This window comes from Megalobrama amblycephala, linkage group LG6 (genome assembly GCF_018812025.1).
Source record: "Megalobrama amblycephala isolate DHTTF-2021 linkage group LG6, ASM1881202v1, whole genome shotgun sequence".
In the NCBI taxonomy this organism is placed as follows: Eukaryota; Metazoa; Chordata; class Actinopteri; order Cypriniformes; family Xenocyprididae; genus Megalobrama; species Megalobrama amblycephala.
This window is the reverse complement of record NC_063049.1, coordinates 42,692,520-42,712,781: the sequence shown is the minus strand read 5'-3', so window position 1 is coordinate 42,712,781 and position 20,262 is coordinate 42,692,520. Positions and strand designations below refer to the sequence as shown.

General features: G+C 37.4%; 1 protein-coding gene across 1 annotated transcript in view; it reads left to right on the top strand.

The window, feature by feature from the left end:
- tanc1b (tetratricopeptide repeat, ankyrin repeat and coiled-coil containing 1b) overlaps positions 1-20,262 on the top strand; it is a 189,099-nt gene that overhangs the window by 111,814 nt on the left and 57,023 nt on the right. The window contains 3 exon segments of the mRNA XM_048194706.1: positions 13,607-13,726; positions 16,195-16,476; positions 17,116-17,267. Of these exon segments, the coding sequence (XP_048050663.1) occupies positions 13,607-13,726; positions 16,195-16,476; positions 17,116-17,267 (554 nt within the window).

Genomic DNA, 20,262 nt, shown 5'->3' with positions numbered 1-20,262 from the left:
ATTTTGTACACCTGCTTGCTTTTACTCATTTCACACCCTGTTTGGCCTCAGTGAATAAAGCATTAATCTTTACTGAGCGTTTGATAGATCTGTAACCTCACTGCTTTCACAGCTGCCGATGTTACACACACACACACACACACACACACACACACACACACACACACACACACACACACACACACTCACACAGACACAAACACTCTCTCTCTCTCGTTACATATACGGATGGGAAACGAGGAATTTTATGATTCTGGTTTCAATTGATATTCTGCTTAATGATTCTAATACCTTAATGACTCAATTAACGATTCTTATATTAAAAACAAATAACAAAACATTTTCAAATGTTTTGGTAGCAGAATTTTATTTATTACCAACAAAGCTCTCCTCTAAATATGTATCTTTAACTCCATGTTGTCATATGAACAAGCCATCAGTTGTCATATTGATTTACATTTACATTTACATTTACATTTATGCATTTGGCAGACGCTTTTATCCAAAGCGACTTACATTTCATTATACTATACATTTGTATCTGAGTATGTGCAATCCCTGGGATCGAACCCATGACCTTGGCATTGCTAGTGCCACGCTCTAACCACTGAGCTACAGGAAAGCTTTAAAGGTGCCCTAGAACCAGTTTTTACAAGATGTAATATAAGTCTAAGGTGTCTGTGAAGTTTCAGCTCAAAATACCCCATAGACTTGTTTTAATGAATTTTTTTAACTGCCTATTTTGGGGCATCATTAACTATGCACCGATTCAGGCTGCGGCCCCTTTAAATCCTTGCGCTCCCTGCCCCGAGCTCTCGACTATAATACAGTGCATTTACAAAGTTCACACAGCTAATATAACCCTCAAATGGATCTTTACAAGATGTTCGTCATGCATACTGCATGCATGGATTGGATCCTGTGAGTATAGCATTTATTTGGATGTTTACATTTGATTCTGAATGAGTTTGATAATGCTCCGTGGCTAAAGCTAACATTACACACTGTTGGAGAGATTTATAAAGAATGAAGTTGTGTTTATGAATTATACAGACTGCAAGTGTTTAAAAATGAAAATAGCGACGGCTCTCTTGTCTCCGTGAATACAGTAAGAAACGATGGTAACTTTAACCACATTTAACAGTACATTAGCAACATGCTAATGAAACATTTAGAAAGACAATTTACAAATATCACTAAAAATATCATGATATCATGGATCATGTCAGTTATTATTGCTCCATCTGCCATTTTTCGCTATTGTCCTTGCTTGCTTACCTAGTCTGATGATTCAGCTGTGCACAGATCCAGACGTTAATACTGGCTGCCCTTGTGTAATGCCTTGAACATGAGCTGGCATATGCAAATATTGGGGGCGTACATATTAATGATCCCGACTGTTACGTAACAGTCGGTGTTATGTTGAGATTCGCCTGTTCTTCGGAGGTCTTTTAAACAAATGAGATTTACACAAGAAGGAGGAAGCAATGGAGTTTGAAACTCAATGTATGTCATTTCCATGTACTGAACTCTTGTTATTCAACTATGCCAAGGTAAATTCAATTTTTGATTCTAGGGCACCTTTAAATACAACACAACATATAGTTTTTGGTTCATTTTGAGTGAGTCAAGAACCACTCTGAATGATTCAGCCAGTGAATAAATCATTAGATGATTTCCATTGGTACTCAGCAATGATTCTGTGTAGATTCAGTGCTGGGGTAAACACTGACAGAGTATTTTAATATGTTCTATCAGCGGAAGAATGCAGACATTTTCTAAATAAGAACCAGTTAACATTACTTACTGTCCTCATACACTTCATACACAAATATTCCTTGAACTCTTTCCAGCTGATTTTAGTGTATGACGTAGTGTATGATGGTGTAATTATATAGCGTCGCTGATGGTTTTCCGAGTCCTATGTGAAGGATAGGCAACAAAAACCCCTAACAGAAGAGAGATATGCAGTGTCTCTCTACCTCAATTTACTTAAGATACTTTGGATGTGTGCTGAGTTCATGTAAATGGAATAGAGAGTGAGGCGCACTTAACAGGTCTTCTAAAACAGCATGATCAAGTGCTTTTCCAAATACATGAACTGAATTTGCATTTTTATAGTTCTAGAATATGAATGTTAAAGGATTAGTTCACTTCAGAACTAAAATTTCCTGATAATTTATTCACCCCCATGTCAGCCAAGATGTTCATGTCTTTCTTTCTTCAGTCAGAAAGAAATGAAGGTTTTTGATGAAAACATTCCAGGATTTTTCTCCATATAGTGGACTTCACTGGGGTTCAACGGGTTGAAGGTCCAAATGTCAGTTTCAGTGCAGATTCAAAGGGCTCTACATGATCCCAGACGAGGAATAAGAGTCTTATCTAGAGAAACAATCGGTTGTTTTCAAAAAAAAAAAAAAAAATGCATACACTTTTTAACCACAAATGCTCGTCCTGCTCTGCTCTGTGATGTGCCGCACATTACGTAATCATGTTAGAAAGGTCAGTAATCTCAAATGACTAGAACGTTCATGGATGTTCATTGGTCATAATGTGTGGCCATCCTTTATACTTTATTTTAAAAAAAGATTAGAAGTCTACAAAAGTTCCAAATGTTCTCAGTTCTAGAATGTTCGCCATTCAAATCCAAGCCGTCAGTGATGATGTCATAATGGACTGTGGTACTGAACCTTTTAAAAGCTTTTAGTGGCCACTACATTTTAATTATTGGGCTATATGAAGAGCAAAAACCCCTAAGTCCATCTGACATGTTTTCTTTTAAATGAGCATTTTTTTTTTATCAGTCTCCTCTGTTTAGGTTCAGTAATTTCACTTTAATGGCAATGAAAAGGTTATTAGTTATTATTGAAATGCCTTATTTTCAAAAATGTCACTTTAGTCAATTCATTGGTATTTAACAAATTTGACTGTCTTTTGCTGCAAGATCAGCTATGTCCATGTGTGCTTTTTTTTGCAGAAATCTCTAAGTCCAACTCTTTGGACGACAAGACAAAAGTGAAACGACCATTTCTGTCAGTTTTACAGCAGCAAAAGGAACATTGTTGTGTTTACTTGCTACTCAGGAAATCCTGTCATTGCCACTGTAACGATGGACAAAACATGATAAAAACATGCAGCTCATACACACACCGTCATTCATCTTGAAATCATATGGTTTGATTTGCCTCTTCTGATTGGTTCTTCTGTCGACTAACTGACAAAGGGAAGTGGTGTTTAGTGGCCAATGAACCGGTATTTCTGAATGGGCTGACACTGGGATTTAGCGGTTTTGAACCGAAAGTATTTAATGAACGAATACTATGTGAGGAGAGCATTCACTCAATATAATTATCTAATTTTTGACGGCATTTGCAACTGAACTCTTCATATATTTTTGTCCTTTTTGGATCTTAAGCATAAAGTTTGGAACCACATGATGGTGAATAATTAATTTTTTTGTGGTCTGGCCCTTTAAGTGTTCTGGAGTAAATGGTGCTGTCAGTGGAGATGCTGCTTTAGTCATGTCTGTCTGGATTCTCAACCTCAGTGAATAATCATTCCGCTTAATTTCTGAGACCGAACTTCATTTGTGTCCAGGCAACCGATCCATTTACTGGACAGCTCATTAAGACCACACTGAACTCTCTCTCCCTCTCTCTCACAGAAAACAAAGACCCCATTTTAACCGCTCACATATTAGAATGAGTCACAAATCTCGCTCATGTCAATCCACGACGGCTCTGCTGCTGCCGCTGCGTCGCAGAAATCTCAAATATGTGGCAGTCTGATTTTTTTCACATATGAATTTTCATCCTACAGATGAGAATGTAAGAGCATACAACAAAGAACTTGATTTTTGAGTGTGTGCAAAACTCCTGCTCGATATATTGATATACCCAATATGTTTGTAATGTGGTGACATAAAAATGAACAACTTTGTGAATTTTATTTAAATGTGCTTTTTATTTGGCCATAAGGTTCCTAAAGCGAGTGTAATTAGTTTTGCGAGTTATTCCTTGTCACATGACTCAAGTGTGACAGCACATGCTCTACGCAACACTTGATTTCTTGCGTTTATGCATTCTGAGATGTTTTTCAATGCAATTTATAATGCATCAAGTAATAATAGAGTTGCATTCTCAGCATCGCCACAAGGGGAGGTGTAGTGGACATTAGCATTAATTCTCTGCTTCTGCTGTCATCTCTGCAAACATTTGAAGAGTATCTAGCAAGTTTAAGTTAATTAAGCTGTCAACATGTATTACCTGTCAACAGGTAAGAGTTTATTGCTAGTTAACTGAATAATAGCATACCTGTTTTGCATCTCCCCCTTGAGTACCACTACAATATGCAATAATGCAATATGTTGTATATTGACTAAACATTTCCATCTGCTTTTGCGTTGAGTTTGTTTATGGCTTAAGAAAGAGTTTTAGTGTCTATGATTTAAAGAGAGAGAAACAATATTAGAGTTGGTAAGTTTGATTTAATTCTGAGATTCATTTCAAAACTGTCCGTTTGAGTGAATTGGTGATTAATTGAATATCTGTTGTCTGTTTGTTATGGTGATGTTTCTGAGTATATACATCAATATTATGGTCAAATGTTGTCATAAAGCTTGAAAATGTCAGGATATACAGTTTGGGGTCAGTAAGAAGTCTCTTCTGCTCACCAAGGCTGCATTTATATGATCAAAAATACAGTAAAAACAGTAATATAGTGAAATATTTTTTTACAGAATTCTATTGTAATATATTTTAAACTATTTTATTGCTGTGATGAATTTTCAGCATCATTACTCCAGTCTTCAGTGTCACATGATCCTTCAGAAATCATTCTAATATGATGATTTGCTGCTCAACAAACATCAGGATTCTTTGATGAATTGAAATTTCAAAAGAACAGCATTTATTTGAAATGTGTATTTTTTTGCAACACTATAAGAGTCTTTACTGTCACTTTTGATCAATTTAATGCATCTTTGCTGAATAAAAGTATTAATTTCTTTCTAATCTTACTAGACCCCAAACATTTGGATGGTAGTGTATTTTATGGTAGTTTAATATCTAAGTAATCAGGTGTTTTAAAAAAACGTAATAGTGACTCTTGCCTTTGCAAACAGCACTAACGAGCTTAAACAGTGAATACACACACCAACTGCCGGCACTACGTGAGTTTAATTAGACTCGAGAAAGCAAAGAGCTCGAGCTAATTTAGCTGATTTACTATTTAATATGTGGAAAATGAAAAACAAAGTGTCTTTTACGGCATGAGCACACGAAACAATCTGCATCTTTGCAAACAAACATGCACACATGCAGTCAGACGAAAGCAAGTTCTGTGTTGTGTCTGGTCTTTTGATTCTGTTCGATCACCCTCTTAATGCCCGTGAGCCTCCAAAAATAACGGACATAAATCTATAATTGTATTATCGCACAGCAGGGCACGTCTGGAGAACGTCTCTCCTCACCTACTGCCCATCAAGTGTGCTTGCGATCTGAAATACAGCCGCAGAAGATAGCATGTATGTTCAAAATTTAAAAAATAGTGCTGATGGAAGATAGGAATATTTGAAGAATATTCATGCAGATCTTTCCGTACATGACAGATGATAGTCAATTTCCTGATAATTTACTCACCCCCATGTCATACAAGATGTTCATGTCTTTCTTCGGTTGAAAAGAAATGAAGGTGTTTGAGGAAAACATTCCAGGATTTTTCTCCATATAGTGGACTTCACTGGGGTTCAACGGGTTGAAGGTCCAAATGTCAGTTTCAGTGCAGCTTCAAAGAGCTCTACATGATCCCAGACGAGGAATACGAGTCTTATCTAGAGAAAAATATAATTTTATATGGAGAAAAATCCTGGAATGTTTTCCTCAAAAACCTTCATTTCTTTTCGACTGAAGAAAGAAAGACGTGAACATCTTGGATGACATGGGGGTGAGTAAATGATCAGGAAATTTTAGTTCTGAAGTGAACTAATCCTTTAAGCTGATAGAAAACATGATTGTATATGAGTATAGAAAAGAGCATCTAAAATATCTCCTTTTGTGTTTTTGGTGAAGTACTTCTTTAAGGCAGAGCTTTGAGTAGTGAAGTGTAAATGCTGTGTGATAGATCAGGGCTGTTTTGTTGAATCAATGCAGAAGTGGAGGGTTTGAAGGGGTTTTCACATATCAAACCCTCTGTCTCTCCTCACAGGACTTGCATCATATGAGGCAGTCGATAGGAAGCATCTATGCCTACGTCCTTCCCTCTCTTTCACTTTTACACTCTCTCTTTCTTGTCTTTCTCAGACTGAGGCAGATGGTGTTTCGGCGAGAGAGAAAATTCTGCCGTTCTTCTTCTTTGCACTGTGGTCTTCGGAGACCCGGCAGAAGCGCATGCTTAAGATTTCATCTGCTGTGCAGCGGCAGCATTCCAGAAACTTTAGAGCGTCCTTAATCCGTCCGTCCAGATGGTTCCGCTGCGCCACACACATGGGCCGGCCACAATTCACAATTTAAGAACTGGCCCCTGTTCAGTTCATCAGTGTGAATTTGAATTGAATTAAATTGAGTTGGTCACGTCGCACAGGATGTTGAAATGGAGTATAATTGGAATAGATACATTTATAAAACCACAATATTAACTTTTTAAAATCCTGTTCTCAGTTCAGCTCTGAACACTGCTCAAGCCTCAGTTCTCCTGCAGGACTCAGAGTGAGCTCACAGTACGTCACATGTACAGGTGGCCACTTGTGGGGTGTTTTGTGGGCTCGGAGTTTGGGTTGTGTTTGTGGGTAAATGTCTCACTCTGTGGCAGCTGTCCTAGGAAATGACATGTGCCATGCACATTTACTTTTTTTTGTGGCTTTTCTCTTTCCTGACAGCTGGAGGATTCAGAACAGAGCACTCGCTCTGGTGACAGTGCATCTGGAATCACTGGTGTCTTCAGCTGTGGCCGCTTGTGTTCAGCTTCTTTTACAGTTTCAGATTCACTAGAACTGGGAGACATAGCTAAAGAAATTATATCTCCTGTTTATTCAGCCTTTTGACTATCTATCTATCTATCTATCTATCTATCTATCTATCTATCTACTATCTATCTATCTATCTATCTATCTATCTATCTATCTATCTATCTATCAGTCCAACAACAATCCATCCATCCATCCATCCATCCATCCATCCATCCATCCATCCATCCATCCATCAATCAATCAATCAATCAATCCTTTCATCCATCCAATATTTCTTATATATCAATCCATCCATCCATCCATCATCCATCCATTCATCCATCCATCCATCCATACAATATTTCTTATCAATCTATCCATCAATCTATCCATCAATCTATCATCCATCCAATATTTTTCATCCATCCAATATTTCTCATCCATCCATCCATCCATCCATCCATCCATCCATCCATCCATCTAATATTTCTTATCAATCTATCCATCTATCCATCAATCAATTCATCAATCAATCCATCAACGCATCAATCAATCAATCCATCCATCATCCATCCATCCATCCATCCATCCATCCATCCATCCAATATTTCTTATCCATCAATCTCAATCAATCATCAATCAATCCATCCATCCATCCACCATCCATTCATCCATCCAATATTTTTCATCCATCCATCCGTACATACATCCAATATCAAACAATTCAAGCACTTATCATTATTTGTTGCCTCCATCCATCAAACATCCATAACCTGTCTTGTTTTTTTATGAATTGCTCCACGTATCTAATTTCACGGTTTGTTTGATTGAGTATGTCATTTCATCTATGTGCACTTGTATGATTTCACCTTCATCTTGTCATATTTAGTGTCCCTGCATGCTTTCCTATCTCTCTATGTTTTTTGTGCTCTTAAAATGTCAATTGCAGTTGCTGACCATCATCAACTTCACTGTTTAAAGATCTCATTTGGTTATAATTTGGAGAAAGTTTATACATTTTTGTTTTGCAGAGCCAGGCACGCATCAGAACTAGATTGCTCCCATACCTATTGTATATATATATATATATATATATATATATATATATATATATATATATATATATACACATTATATACTCCCTTGTGCCTTCAGAACTGCCTTTATTCTTTGTGGAAAGTGTAGTTACTTAGCTAAAGCCAATACTAAACAGCTGAACCTTCACCCTGTGTGTTGTTCATTTGTTAACATCACTCATTAATGCTGTAACAACACCGAGTCCTGAGGGTCTGACTTCATGTTTGTAAGATCGATTAGCATCATCCCCGACGGTGCAGTGAAGGAGCATCTGACCCTGTGTCTCAACAGACACGACTTATCAACATGAATCTAGCGTGTTAATTAACGTCACTCCGAGATGCAGGAACAGCACCCGGTTCAAAAGACCCACTTGTTTGACCTGATGAATATTCAAGTGATGACATCATCTGGGATATGCATATTCATCAATGAGCTCCTTTAAGTAAACAAGGGAACAGCAGATTACTCAAATATCTGCAGACGAACGCAGGGGAATAGGGCGTAATCTGTGGAGCTGGTCACGGGCCAGTCCTCTACTAAAGCTGGTCTGATTAGATTGCTCTCTCAGTGAGGTTTAGCTCTGACACTGTGGAATGATTCACTGTCTATCAGCCATTTGTGTTGGAGCCCAAACACACACATGCAGATGCTTAAAAACCAGATGGGCTATCCATATGCAGTCTCCTATTCTGCATGTTGTGCATCAGATATGTGGTGCTGCCTTGACCACTGGAGTCACGGTGTAAACTCAATTTACATTTCCTGAAGGCATCAGCAGCACTTGTGAGGCAGTAAAAGTGGTAAAGTTTGAAGTAAGTTTAAGAATGAGTTTTTTGGTTCTGAGTCAATGAAATCCCACAGCAGAGACACTTTGCTGTTATCAGGGGCACCAGAGCCTCTTTTTTTCGCCCACGTACCTGTCAGCAGATATTAAAATGTGTACAGAACTAGTCTACTGTAACTCTCTTGGCTCTTGGTAAAAACACAGTTCTGCTATAATTTGCTATAGTTTTTGGCACTTGATATTATTTCAATCAGGTAAAGGGGCTTTTTCCTCAAGGGTTGTGCACCTCTTGAATTTGAATTTAAAGTTTGCAAACTTTGAATTTCAATGTAAGGAAGTACTTTTACATTGAATTGAAATTCAAAGAAATTCATTAACTGTCATTTTTATAATTGATATAAAAGTTTTTAATAAGTTTTTTTTTAATGTCTTGGAAAATCTGTTTCATGATTTTAAAAGCTTAGATGTTGGTTTAAAAAAACATTTAAAAAACTTTGCTTTAGTTATAAATAAAATTCTTTGAATATTTTATAATATAATAAACAACATAAAAACATCCATCCATCCATCCATTCCTCTCTCCATTCCTCCATCCATCCTCTTTCCCTCCATGCATCCATCCATCCATCCATCATTCCTCTCTCCATCCATGCATCCATCCATCCATCCATCCATCCATCCATCCAGACAGAACCCTGATACTTCTTAGTGACTGCCTAGCAATTCTCTAGGAACCTATTCTCTAACACCCTAGCAACACCTTAGCAACCAGGTAGAACACTCAAAACACCCTAGCAAAACCTTAGCAACAAGATAGAACCCTCAAACAACTGCCTAGCAGCCACTGAGAACACTTTGACAATCATCTACTTCCTTCAAACTAATCTAAAAAAAAAAAAAAAAAAAAAAAAAAATGTGGTGTAGGATTTACTTTGAAACAATTTTCACTCAGAAATTGCTTGGAAATTTCACAAAAATTTACAAAGAAATGGCAAGTAACATTGAATTAAACATGAAATATTGAAGTAGAAAGACTGAAAGAATTTTTGAAGATGTAAATAAAGAGTGCATTTTACATCAAAATACAATTTCAGTCTTTCTACTTCAAAATATCATGTTTAATTCAATGTGTTTCTTTGCAATGGTAATGTACTTGCAATTTCTGAGTGAAAATTGCTTCTACACCAAATGTTTTCTGAGTGAAAATTGTTTCTACACCAGATGTTTTTCAGTGTACCTTCAAACTTTAGCGAACTTTTCTTTATTTTTCTGTCACTGCTGCTTCATTATTATTCTCTGTCATATTGCAAGTAACACAGTGAGGCTCTTTAAAGCTGAAAGGGGCGCAGCTGATTTGCGCTCGCTCGCTTACTCACTCACTCACTCCACACCTACAGTATCCCACCTCCCTCCATCACCCGTCTCCTCAATGACGGCTCCCGCCTCTCTTCATGCCTGTCCTGCTCTCCTTTAGCTCTGTTTTATTAGATTTCTTGCTCTTTCTCCGCAAGGATCATAGATTATTTCTCCTCCGGCTGCCCGCTATAAACTGTAATCAGCCGCTCTGTAGGAGAGGAGAGATAGAGAAACCTCCTCTGTTTCACCCCTCTCCTATTTTCCATCCATTCTTTCATTCACTCGTTGCGGAGCGGAGAGCTGCGGCAGTGATTTTTCTCTGATGCTTTGTGGATGCGTTCAGCGATGCAGTGAAGCCGAGAGAGACTCGGGCTGCCGTGCCGTTCACCAGTTGAATGCGGTATGAGAAAAACCGGTGGGTGAACATGGAGGTGTCCTGAGGAGAGAGAGGGAAACAGAGGTTTGCGGAGCTGCGTCTGCCTTTGCCTGAAGAACGCGTCCGCATGCACCTTAAGTCTGTGAGTACCAAGAGCTTCGACGCGAACGTGGAAAGTAGTTTCGGAGCAAACAGGTTGCTGGTGCTTTAGTTTCAGACAGCGATGCACGGATGCACATTAGAGGCCGTGCACTGAAATGACACATTGTTTCTGTCACACCGCTTGAAGAACATGAAATATTGCACAATGTAACTTTGGCATTGTAGAAATAAAGCTCTCAAGTTGCTCACTTTTTTAGAACCATTCTGATTTAAATTAATTATGACGCTTTTGAAATGCCTCTGATTGTTCAGTCTGTGTGTGTGTGTTTGCTCAGTGACCTGGTTGTGTTCGCCCATTCATTCTTTACTGTGTTTATTATGCTCGCAGCTCGTGATTTGCATTCAGAATGATGTCATCTTTCTCCCTGCACGGTTCCACGTTTATGTCAGACAGGTCAATGCCACTGCTGCGGTCAGCAACCTTTAACCCAGCCTTGAATCTGAGGGGAACTGTGACTTTTTATGGCGTCAATATGTCTTATTTTTCCTTACAATGAGCGTGTTTACATTAGGTTTAAAGGATTAGTTCACTTCAGAATTAAAATTTCCTGATAATTTACTCATTCCCGTGTCATTCAAGATGTTTGTCTTTCTTTATTCAGTCGAAAAGAAATGAAGGTTTTTGAGGAAAACATTCCAGGATTTTTCTCCATATAGTGGACTTCACTGGGGTTCAACGGGTTGAAGGTCCAAATGTCAGTTTCAGTGCAGCTTCAAAGAGCTCTACATGATCCCAGACAAGGAATAAGTGTCTTATCTAGAGAAACCATCAGCCATTTTCTGAAACCACAAATGCTCGTCTTACACTGCTCTGTGATGCGCCACGCAGTACATAATCATGTTAGAAAGGTCACGCGTGACGTAGGCGGAAGTATCGCGTTAGGGTGAAAAACTCTCATTTTCAAATCTCATTTTCTCCTCCAACTTCAAAATTGTCCGACATCGTTGTTTTAACTTTATTTGTAAAGGCCGTTTGACTTAGTCTTTGCATGTTTGCTTTGTAAACACTTGCTCGGTACTTCTGACTACGTCACGCGTGACCTTTCCAACATGATTAAGTAATGCGTGGCGCTTCACAGAGCAGTGCAAGGTGAGCATTTGTGGTTAAAAAGTGTATAAATTTTATTTTTTTTAGAAAATGACCAATCGTTTCACTAGATAAGACTCTTATTCCTCGTCTGGGATCATGTAGAGCTCTTTGAAGCTGCACTGAAACTGACATTTGGACCTTCAACCCGTTGAACCCCAGTGAAGTCCACTATATGGAGAAAAATCCTGGAATGTTTTCATCAAAAACCTTAACTTCTTTTCAACTGAAGAAAGAAAGACATGAACATTTTGGATGACATGGGGGTGAGTAAATTATCAGGAAATTTGAATTCGAAGTGAACTAATCCTTTAACTTGTGTTCCATTCCTCTCTCCATCCGTCCAACCATCCATCTGGCTCATTCAAGGGTCCTTACTGCGGATTTAGGAGCGAGTGTTTCGCAGGAGGAAACATATCGCAAACTTAGACTTTTTCTTGACCCTAGAATTATGAAAATGTGTTCTCATCTCGTGCAGAAGTGGTACAGTCTAAATATTACATCTGTAACTGCAGGAGAGAATATGTCTCCCACTGACATTTTGGAATACTCTTTAACATTCCGACTGACATAACATATGAAATACTCTGCAGTGCTTCCCACAGGTTTGAAATATACTTGCGGTGGTAGCCGGGGGCGAAAATCCTCCTATTACCCACGGCAAAAAAATGGTCTACTACATGTGACAAACAAATAATGTGTGATTTTTAACAGTATTTTTATTTATTTAAATTAATTTTAATTACATAGAATATTACATTTAATTACATACTAATATTATGCATTATTATGCTTTGTAAATTATGCAAAATTACAGCATTTAAATGGTTCACCTTTTCCTATGTTCTCCTTGCTGTCATATAGTGTCTCTCTCAGTGAATGGGACACAGATTTTACTAGTAAAATTTATAAAATGAATAATTATGTGTCAAATAATGTTCTAAGTCTTTTCTTCCTGTGGGGGAGACTACAATAATTTACTATGAATTAAATGGAAATCAAATTAAATACAATTTATAGTGTAACCAAAATACCAATAATGCCCAAAAGAAAAAGAAAAAACTTAGCGTGTGACTTTTAATTATAAACAAGCCCGAAATACACAGGGACTCTTATTTTGAAATGTCTGTACTATTGCAGGCTGATCCTTCAGATTCTTACAATCGTCTAAAACATTCTATATAAAGGCCATAAAGTAGACTTTGTAATAATTCATCAACTTGAGTTCATTATCAATCGCTTGGCATAAATCTGCGCTTTTCATTGATTGAGAATCACTTTGAAGCAGTCTGAAGCACTGTTGTGCGAGCTTGTAGAACGCGCAACAGCGCCGCCTAGTGACTTTGCAAAATGCAGCACCGGTGGGAATGTCAGCGGGGGTAAACAGTTCTGACGCACATGTAACGAGCAGGTATGAAACGACTAGTTTATCGATCGCGGATGGTTTCATTATCTTGCGCGGAAATAAAAGTATAAGAGGATAAAAATAATTAAAGCAAAAATGTGTCTCCAAATATACTTGGGCGGCCGTTATTATACGTGAGCGGCCCGCCCAAGTAAAGTCTATGTGTGGGAAGCATTGCTCTGAGTCAGATACACACAAATGGCTAGGTTTTGACGTCACTACCGGGGAATAACCTGATTTATTATTAAAGTCTTGTAAACACGGTTTACTTGCATTGCAGGGATATTGGTTTGCATGTGATCCAGGACAATGGGTTAATTCAATAAGCTGATTTTTGGGAGTGTATTGGTGTGCATCTAAACGTGAAAACCTGTTTGAAAACAGTTGTCATTTTTTGCATTTCTCTTTTTCAGCAACAAGCTCCACTAAGCTGGAGGATCTGAGCTATCTTGATGAACAGCGAAACACCCCCCTGCGCACGTCCATCCGCCTGCCCTGGCACAACACCGGGGGCAGAGCTCCGCACGACAAAGGTACAGTCACAATCCCATCATGCAGTTGTTCAGTGTGCTTGGTGTTTCTCTTTAATGATTTAAGAATGTCATGAAACCTATTATGAACATTTTTAGGATAATTAAGTTGGCAATTGTCTGACAATTATTTACATTTTTACTCCAAATTCTTATTACTTTCGTTCAAAACAGCAACAATAATAACAACATTGTTTTAAATTGTCATAGAAAATGAGAATTTGGGGCTTAATTGTCTTTATGTAATAATATATTTATGGATCATGACTTGTTGTTCTGCCTTTATGCTAAATTAAAGAAAGTGATTATTGCATTAAGGTGCTTTTTTTAGAAGACACCTTATATATTGCACTTCAGAAATAGTATAAATTGTCAAAAATAATTATTTGTTTTCATTTTGCCTTTGAAACACAGGTAAATGAAAAATAAAAGAATGAAAATTTGGGGGTACTAAAAGTCTTAATTTTCTTTATGTAAAAAAAAAACAAAAACAATTTCTTATTTATTCTCTTTGATTTTGGCATAAAAGAAAGTATAACTGCAACTGGTATATTTTTTTATAACATGCACCTCAACATTTAGATGTACGTCTGTTGATTGATTAATTGATTGTTTGTTGTGAAATAAAATTTGATTTGACTTGGTTTGGTGAGATTCACTCTTGTACAATCTGAAACTGTTGGATTTGTGTTTTTTTGTAAAAACTTATATAACGTTTAGAGTGAGACATTTCTGTACAGATCTGTTTACCCACTCAGGACCCACTCTCTATACACTTCCTGTGGTGAAAATAAGTGTTTTAAATAGTCAAGTCCATTAATAATGCAAGAGAACATCGTTAAATACATGTGTTTTTCCTCTCAGTCCATCTGTTTGTCTGTTTCTCTTATATAAACGCTTGTGTACCCCGAGGGTCGAGCTAATGTGTGTTCTGCAGGAGCTGCTGCGTGTGTGTCAGTGTTGAGCTGCTATTCTGACCTTGTTGAATGTTCTAATAAATAATGAGAGACATCAGAGGTTTGATTCAATCACAGCCAATGGCGACAAAGATTCATCAGCTCTGATCGGTGCAGGATTTTTTTATTCCAGTTTCTACAGGTGTATTCATGTGCAAGTTTTGGATCTCAATTTCATCTGACATGCAGTGATGACATGCTTATCTATGTGCATATAGTCTATGTATATTAAATATCACTCTATGTATGTGTCAGTATTTTATTGAAGACTTGTGAGCATGACCAGCAGCTAGAGCCGCACAATTAACCGTTAAAAGATTGCAATCTCGATTCGAACACTCCCTCGATCTTATTCCTAAATGACGAATCAGCTTTGTCTATTAAACCTTTGAAAATCTGCATTCTGACCCAGAGAGAGTAGTTGGTATGAAACCGCATCACAACCACACGATATCATCATTTCTGTGTACTGGGAAAGTTTATAGTTCAGATATAAACACTGATGTCTGCGGTAGCGATCAAAATAGAGTAAATCATTTTTTGAAAGGAACTTGTCGCTTCAAATAATGATTGTATCGATTACATCGTTACACCAGTAGGTGGCGACAATGGCTGTTAAAAAATGTATTTGTCTGGTTCATCCAGTAATGAAACAATTAACATTTTGTCAGAACCCCTAATTAATTATTTTGTTTAGTTATCTATTCGGAATCATTTAGTTGTCTATTCAGAATCATATTTTGTTATTTTATTATATTATTTTTTATTTATTTTATATTTTATTGTAATTTAATTTATTATTTTATATATTTATTTTATTTTATATATTTTTTTATTTTATATTTTATTTATTTTATACAGCACAGGTCTGTTGTCAGGTTGTCTGATTGATTTTTTTTTTTTTTTCTTTCTGGTGCAATTTAAGATTTCAAATGAACTCAAAGGTGTTTTGTCTGAACTTCTCTAAAATATTCTTATTTGAAAAGGAAGCAACATCAGTCTGATCATAATATTTTATACAAAGAGATTATTTTTTTATCTTTTTTTCTTATTGATTTTGTTTGTGCACTGTTTCCTGGACATATTTTTGTGAGATTTAACCCAAAAATCACATTCATGTCATCATCCGAATCGATTTTCACGCTGACTCAGAGAGATGCCCTACTTAACAGCTACTCAAACAGCCTTTCCAAGTACTTGACATCTTTATTTTTATGTCAAAGGTGCCCAAATGATTGAGAAACACTATGATAAAAGTTCATATATGACATTAATGTCATCACATCAGTGACAAATGGATGTCATGTGTGATCATTGTGTTCTTTCACGCATATTTTGTCTCAGTGCACAATAAAATCTCACTCTGGGGTGACATTGAGGGTATTTTATAACATTAACTGCAGGAAAATCATTTTATTATAAAGTATTATCCTTCCTTCTTAAGTCTAGTGAGGATATGCATGTCTATTTACATTGTTTGCCTGTGATTAAACCTGTGTGTTGTGTGTTTTGCAGCTCGCTTTGCTCCGTACAAGCCCACTGACATCATGCTCAAGCCACTGCTGTTTGAGGTTCCCAGCATCACCACTGACTCTGTGTTCGTGGGCCGCGATTGGCTGTTCCAGCAGCTCGAGGATGACCTGAGGCCCAGCGAATCAGGCGAGAGCTCCGGTTCCATCCTCGTGGGCAACGTGGGCTTCGGCAAAACCGCCATCATCTCCCGTCTGGTGGCCCTCAGCTGCCATGGCGGCCGCATGCGACAGATCGCATCCAACAGCCCAAGCGCATCTCCCAAAAGTGAGTCCTGAACATTGTTTCACAACACACATGCTCATGGGCCCGAGTCTGGATAGAGCAGCAAAGCGATACCTGTTTTCTGTGTGAATATATTTTAAAATGTAATTTACTCCTGTGATCAAAGCTGAATTTTCAGCATCATTACTCCAGTCTTCATTGTCACATGATCCTTCAGAAATCACTCTAATATGATGATTTGCTGCTCAAGATTATTATTATCAATGCTGAAAACAGTCGTGCTGCTTAATATTTTGTAGAAACCATGATTTTTCAGGATTCGTTGATGAATAGAAAGTTCAAAAGAGTTGATTGTGAAATGTTTTGTAACATTATAAATGTCTTTACTGTCACTTTTGATCAGTTTAATGTAATTGACCCAAAACTTTTGAAAGGTAGTGTATTTCAATCTCAATTCTATTAACAATGTATACAAGTCTTTCATATTTGATTTTCTGTGAGGCATGTAATCTACGATGTGATGCATGTACCTAATGCTCGTTTACACAGACTTTTTAATTGCAAGAAACAATAAACAATGGTCTGAGTTGTTTGTGAATTGATGTTTGACTCGTCTAAGTAGAATAAACAACAGCTGGTGATGTTTGTGCTCATGTGGATATTCATCTGTCACATGTCCAGGTGGGGAGCCGAGTTCAGATCTGCCTCTGAGTCAACCGCCTCAGCCGACCCCTCCGCCCAGCGCCACCAACACCCTGCGTTCCAGCAGCTGTCCCAGCACTCCTGAGCTGCAGCGGTGCCGCGAGGAGGCCGTCAAACGTCTGGCTGCCAAGGTATGTGCAAAAATCCTTTTTATGATCTGAAAGTGGAAAAGGAACAAGATTCAATCTTGCATTGCTCACATAAGCACCAAAATTCTTCACTTTGCATGTTTGTGCAGTGTAGTCATGTTTGTGATGATCTTGCTGGTGACAAAATTAATCAGCCCTTGTGAATATCATAATACATTTAAAGGATTAGTTCACTTTAGAATTAAAATAACCTGATAATCACCCCCATGTCATCCAAGATGTTTGTCTTTCTTCATTCGAAAAGAAATTAAGGAAAACGTTCCAGGATTTTTCTCCATATAGTGGACTTCAACAGGGATTTGAAGGTCCAAATGTCAGTTTCAGTGCAGCTTCAAAGAGCTCTACATGATCCCAGACGAGGAATAAGAGTCTTATCTAGAGAAACCATCACTCATTTTCTAAAAATAATAACATTTATTTACTTTTTAACCACAAATGCTCGTCTTGCACTGCTCTGCGATGCTCCACTCATTACGTAATCATGTTGGAAAGGTCACATGTGATGTAGGTGGAAGTACCGATCCTTCTACAAAGTGAACCTCCAAAGACTAAGTCAAACGGCCTTTACAAAAAAAAGGTAAAACAATGATGTCGGATGATTTTGAAGTTGGAGGAGAGTTTTTCACCCTACTGCGGTACTTTCGCCTACAACACACGTGACCTTTCATGTGATTACGTAATTCTGAAACTGACATTTGGACCTTCAACCCGTTGAACCCCAGTGAAGTCCACTATATGGAGAAAAATCCTGGAATGTTTTCCTTAAAAACCTTCATTCTTTTCCACTGAAGAAAGACATGAACATCTTGGATGACATGGGGGTGAGTAATAGTAGACTAATTTCATCCTTAGACTAATTTCACAATCCTTAATTGTCTTGTGACTCATGAGCACGAGTGTGTTTTCATAGTATCTCTCATTTAAACTAAAAAGCATTGTTAGATTTGGTAAGTTTGATTCATTTCAGTGAATCAGTTCAGACCGTCCTGTTTTAATGAATCGATTGTATCAGAACAATGATTCAGTGATTCATTTGCATCTTCATTCACTCTGCGTGGCATTTTTTGTATAAACATTTGGTAAATATTGCTATCTGTATTATTATATTGGTGCATATAAATGAACATTATTAAATATAAATATTCTTCAATGCGTTAATTTAGTGGAAAACAGTTCTTTGACTCCAACCCAGATCTGTAACAGCCACTCCATAATTTGTCTAACAGAAAATGAGCTGTTTGCTGAGAGAATGTTGGCTCATGAAGCTTGTGTTTCTGGACTAATACATACACATTTACCTGCATCAACCAAAACGAAGCTTGAAATTCAGTCCATGTTGATTTGACACATTCTTGCATTGATTGTTTATTAGTATATAAACTGTGGTCATTGGACAGAAGCAACAATCTGGTTTTAGCTTCCTGTATGTATAGAACATTTCACACGGCCTCGTATTGAAGTGGGCGGCTCATCCGATGGATCTCTCAGCTGCGGTCCTAATGAAACCGCACAGGTGTGCTGCTGCAGCCGAATCACAGGTGCAGGGCCACGACCTCTGCCTGATCTACAGTGCTGACAGTGTCTTACTGTATGTAAGACTTGTATGTCACAGTCCTGTGTTAATGAACCAGTTTAATAATCAGTTAATGTTAATTATTTCTTTTCAAGGGGTCAAAATGAATTAATAAAATGGATGTTTTGTTCAAAATTATTATGCTTTCTTGATCTGTGACATTAATAACAGCAGATGGAATTTAATGGCTTTGAGAGCCTCTCAAAGAGAACCAAGCACATTCATCTACTGTGCTTTAATTAAATATTTGCATAGAATATATTTTATTTAATCACAATACTTTTACAGATACATTTATATGGACTTCAGTAGCTAAAATGCTTTTTCATGTCAAGTCAAATTTATATAGCGCTTTTCATAATACACATTGTTTCAAAGCAGCCTTAATAATAATATGTTTAATTTATATAGCGCCTTTCCCAAGCTCAAGGTCTTTAACTCATTGATACATGATGGTAGTGAGTCTGGTAGAGCAGCCTGGTGAATAGAGTCCGGTCGGCAAGCAGTATATACTGTATGAGCAATATCACAGTGGACGTATATCAGCACGGCTGTGATTCGGCTGTAGGCAATCACTGATATACAGCCATATCGCATGGCTACGAGTGTGATATTGCAACAGTTCGATGGATCGAGTGTGTAAATAAATAAGAAATAAAAATTTGTGTCTTTAAACCACTCTTTTGTGCAGAACTACTTCCTTCCGTCACAGATTCAAATCTCAAGTTGACAGTTTGACCAATAAAACGTCACTTTAGAACTAGTAACGAAGGAATGTTGAGTCCCTCCATTGAAACTCATTGTATTTTGTACAGTATTATAGAGAGTCCTTTGTTTACAAAAGTCCCTTTCAATTTAAAAGTCTTTTGAGACTGACTCATTCACTCGTAAATGTTTTTGACATCTAATGGCGTATTAATTTAACTTTTACTCAATCCATATGCCATATGCAATTCATTCAGTCCAATCCACTAATGGACCTCAATACCAAATACAACATATTTATATAAAATAATATTTATTGAACAACAATATTTAAATTAACAACAATAGCCATTATAAATGACAATAGAAAAATGAACACAATTTTACAATTCAGTCAAACGTACAAAAGCAGTGCTCTACAGGATGTAAGTTAAATATAAATTAAACTTAACATAGCCCAATTCGATTTGCTCAGGAACAAGTAATAGATTAATAAGACCAAAGATTGCCTGTTTTATTTACCAAAAAAAAAAGAATTATATCTCATGTTTAAACACTGTAAGAGCCAGCAGCAAATCCCTGAAGCGCTGGCCAAGATGAAGCTGTTCTCGGCAGGTACTCAAGCACTGAACGGCCGCTAACGGCCTGGAGCTCGCATCTACGAAAACATCTAAACAATTTGTAAAATGGGCGCTATGA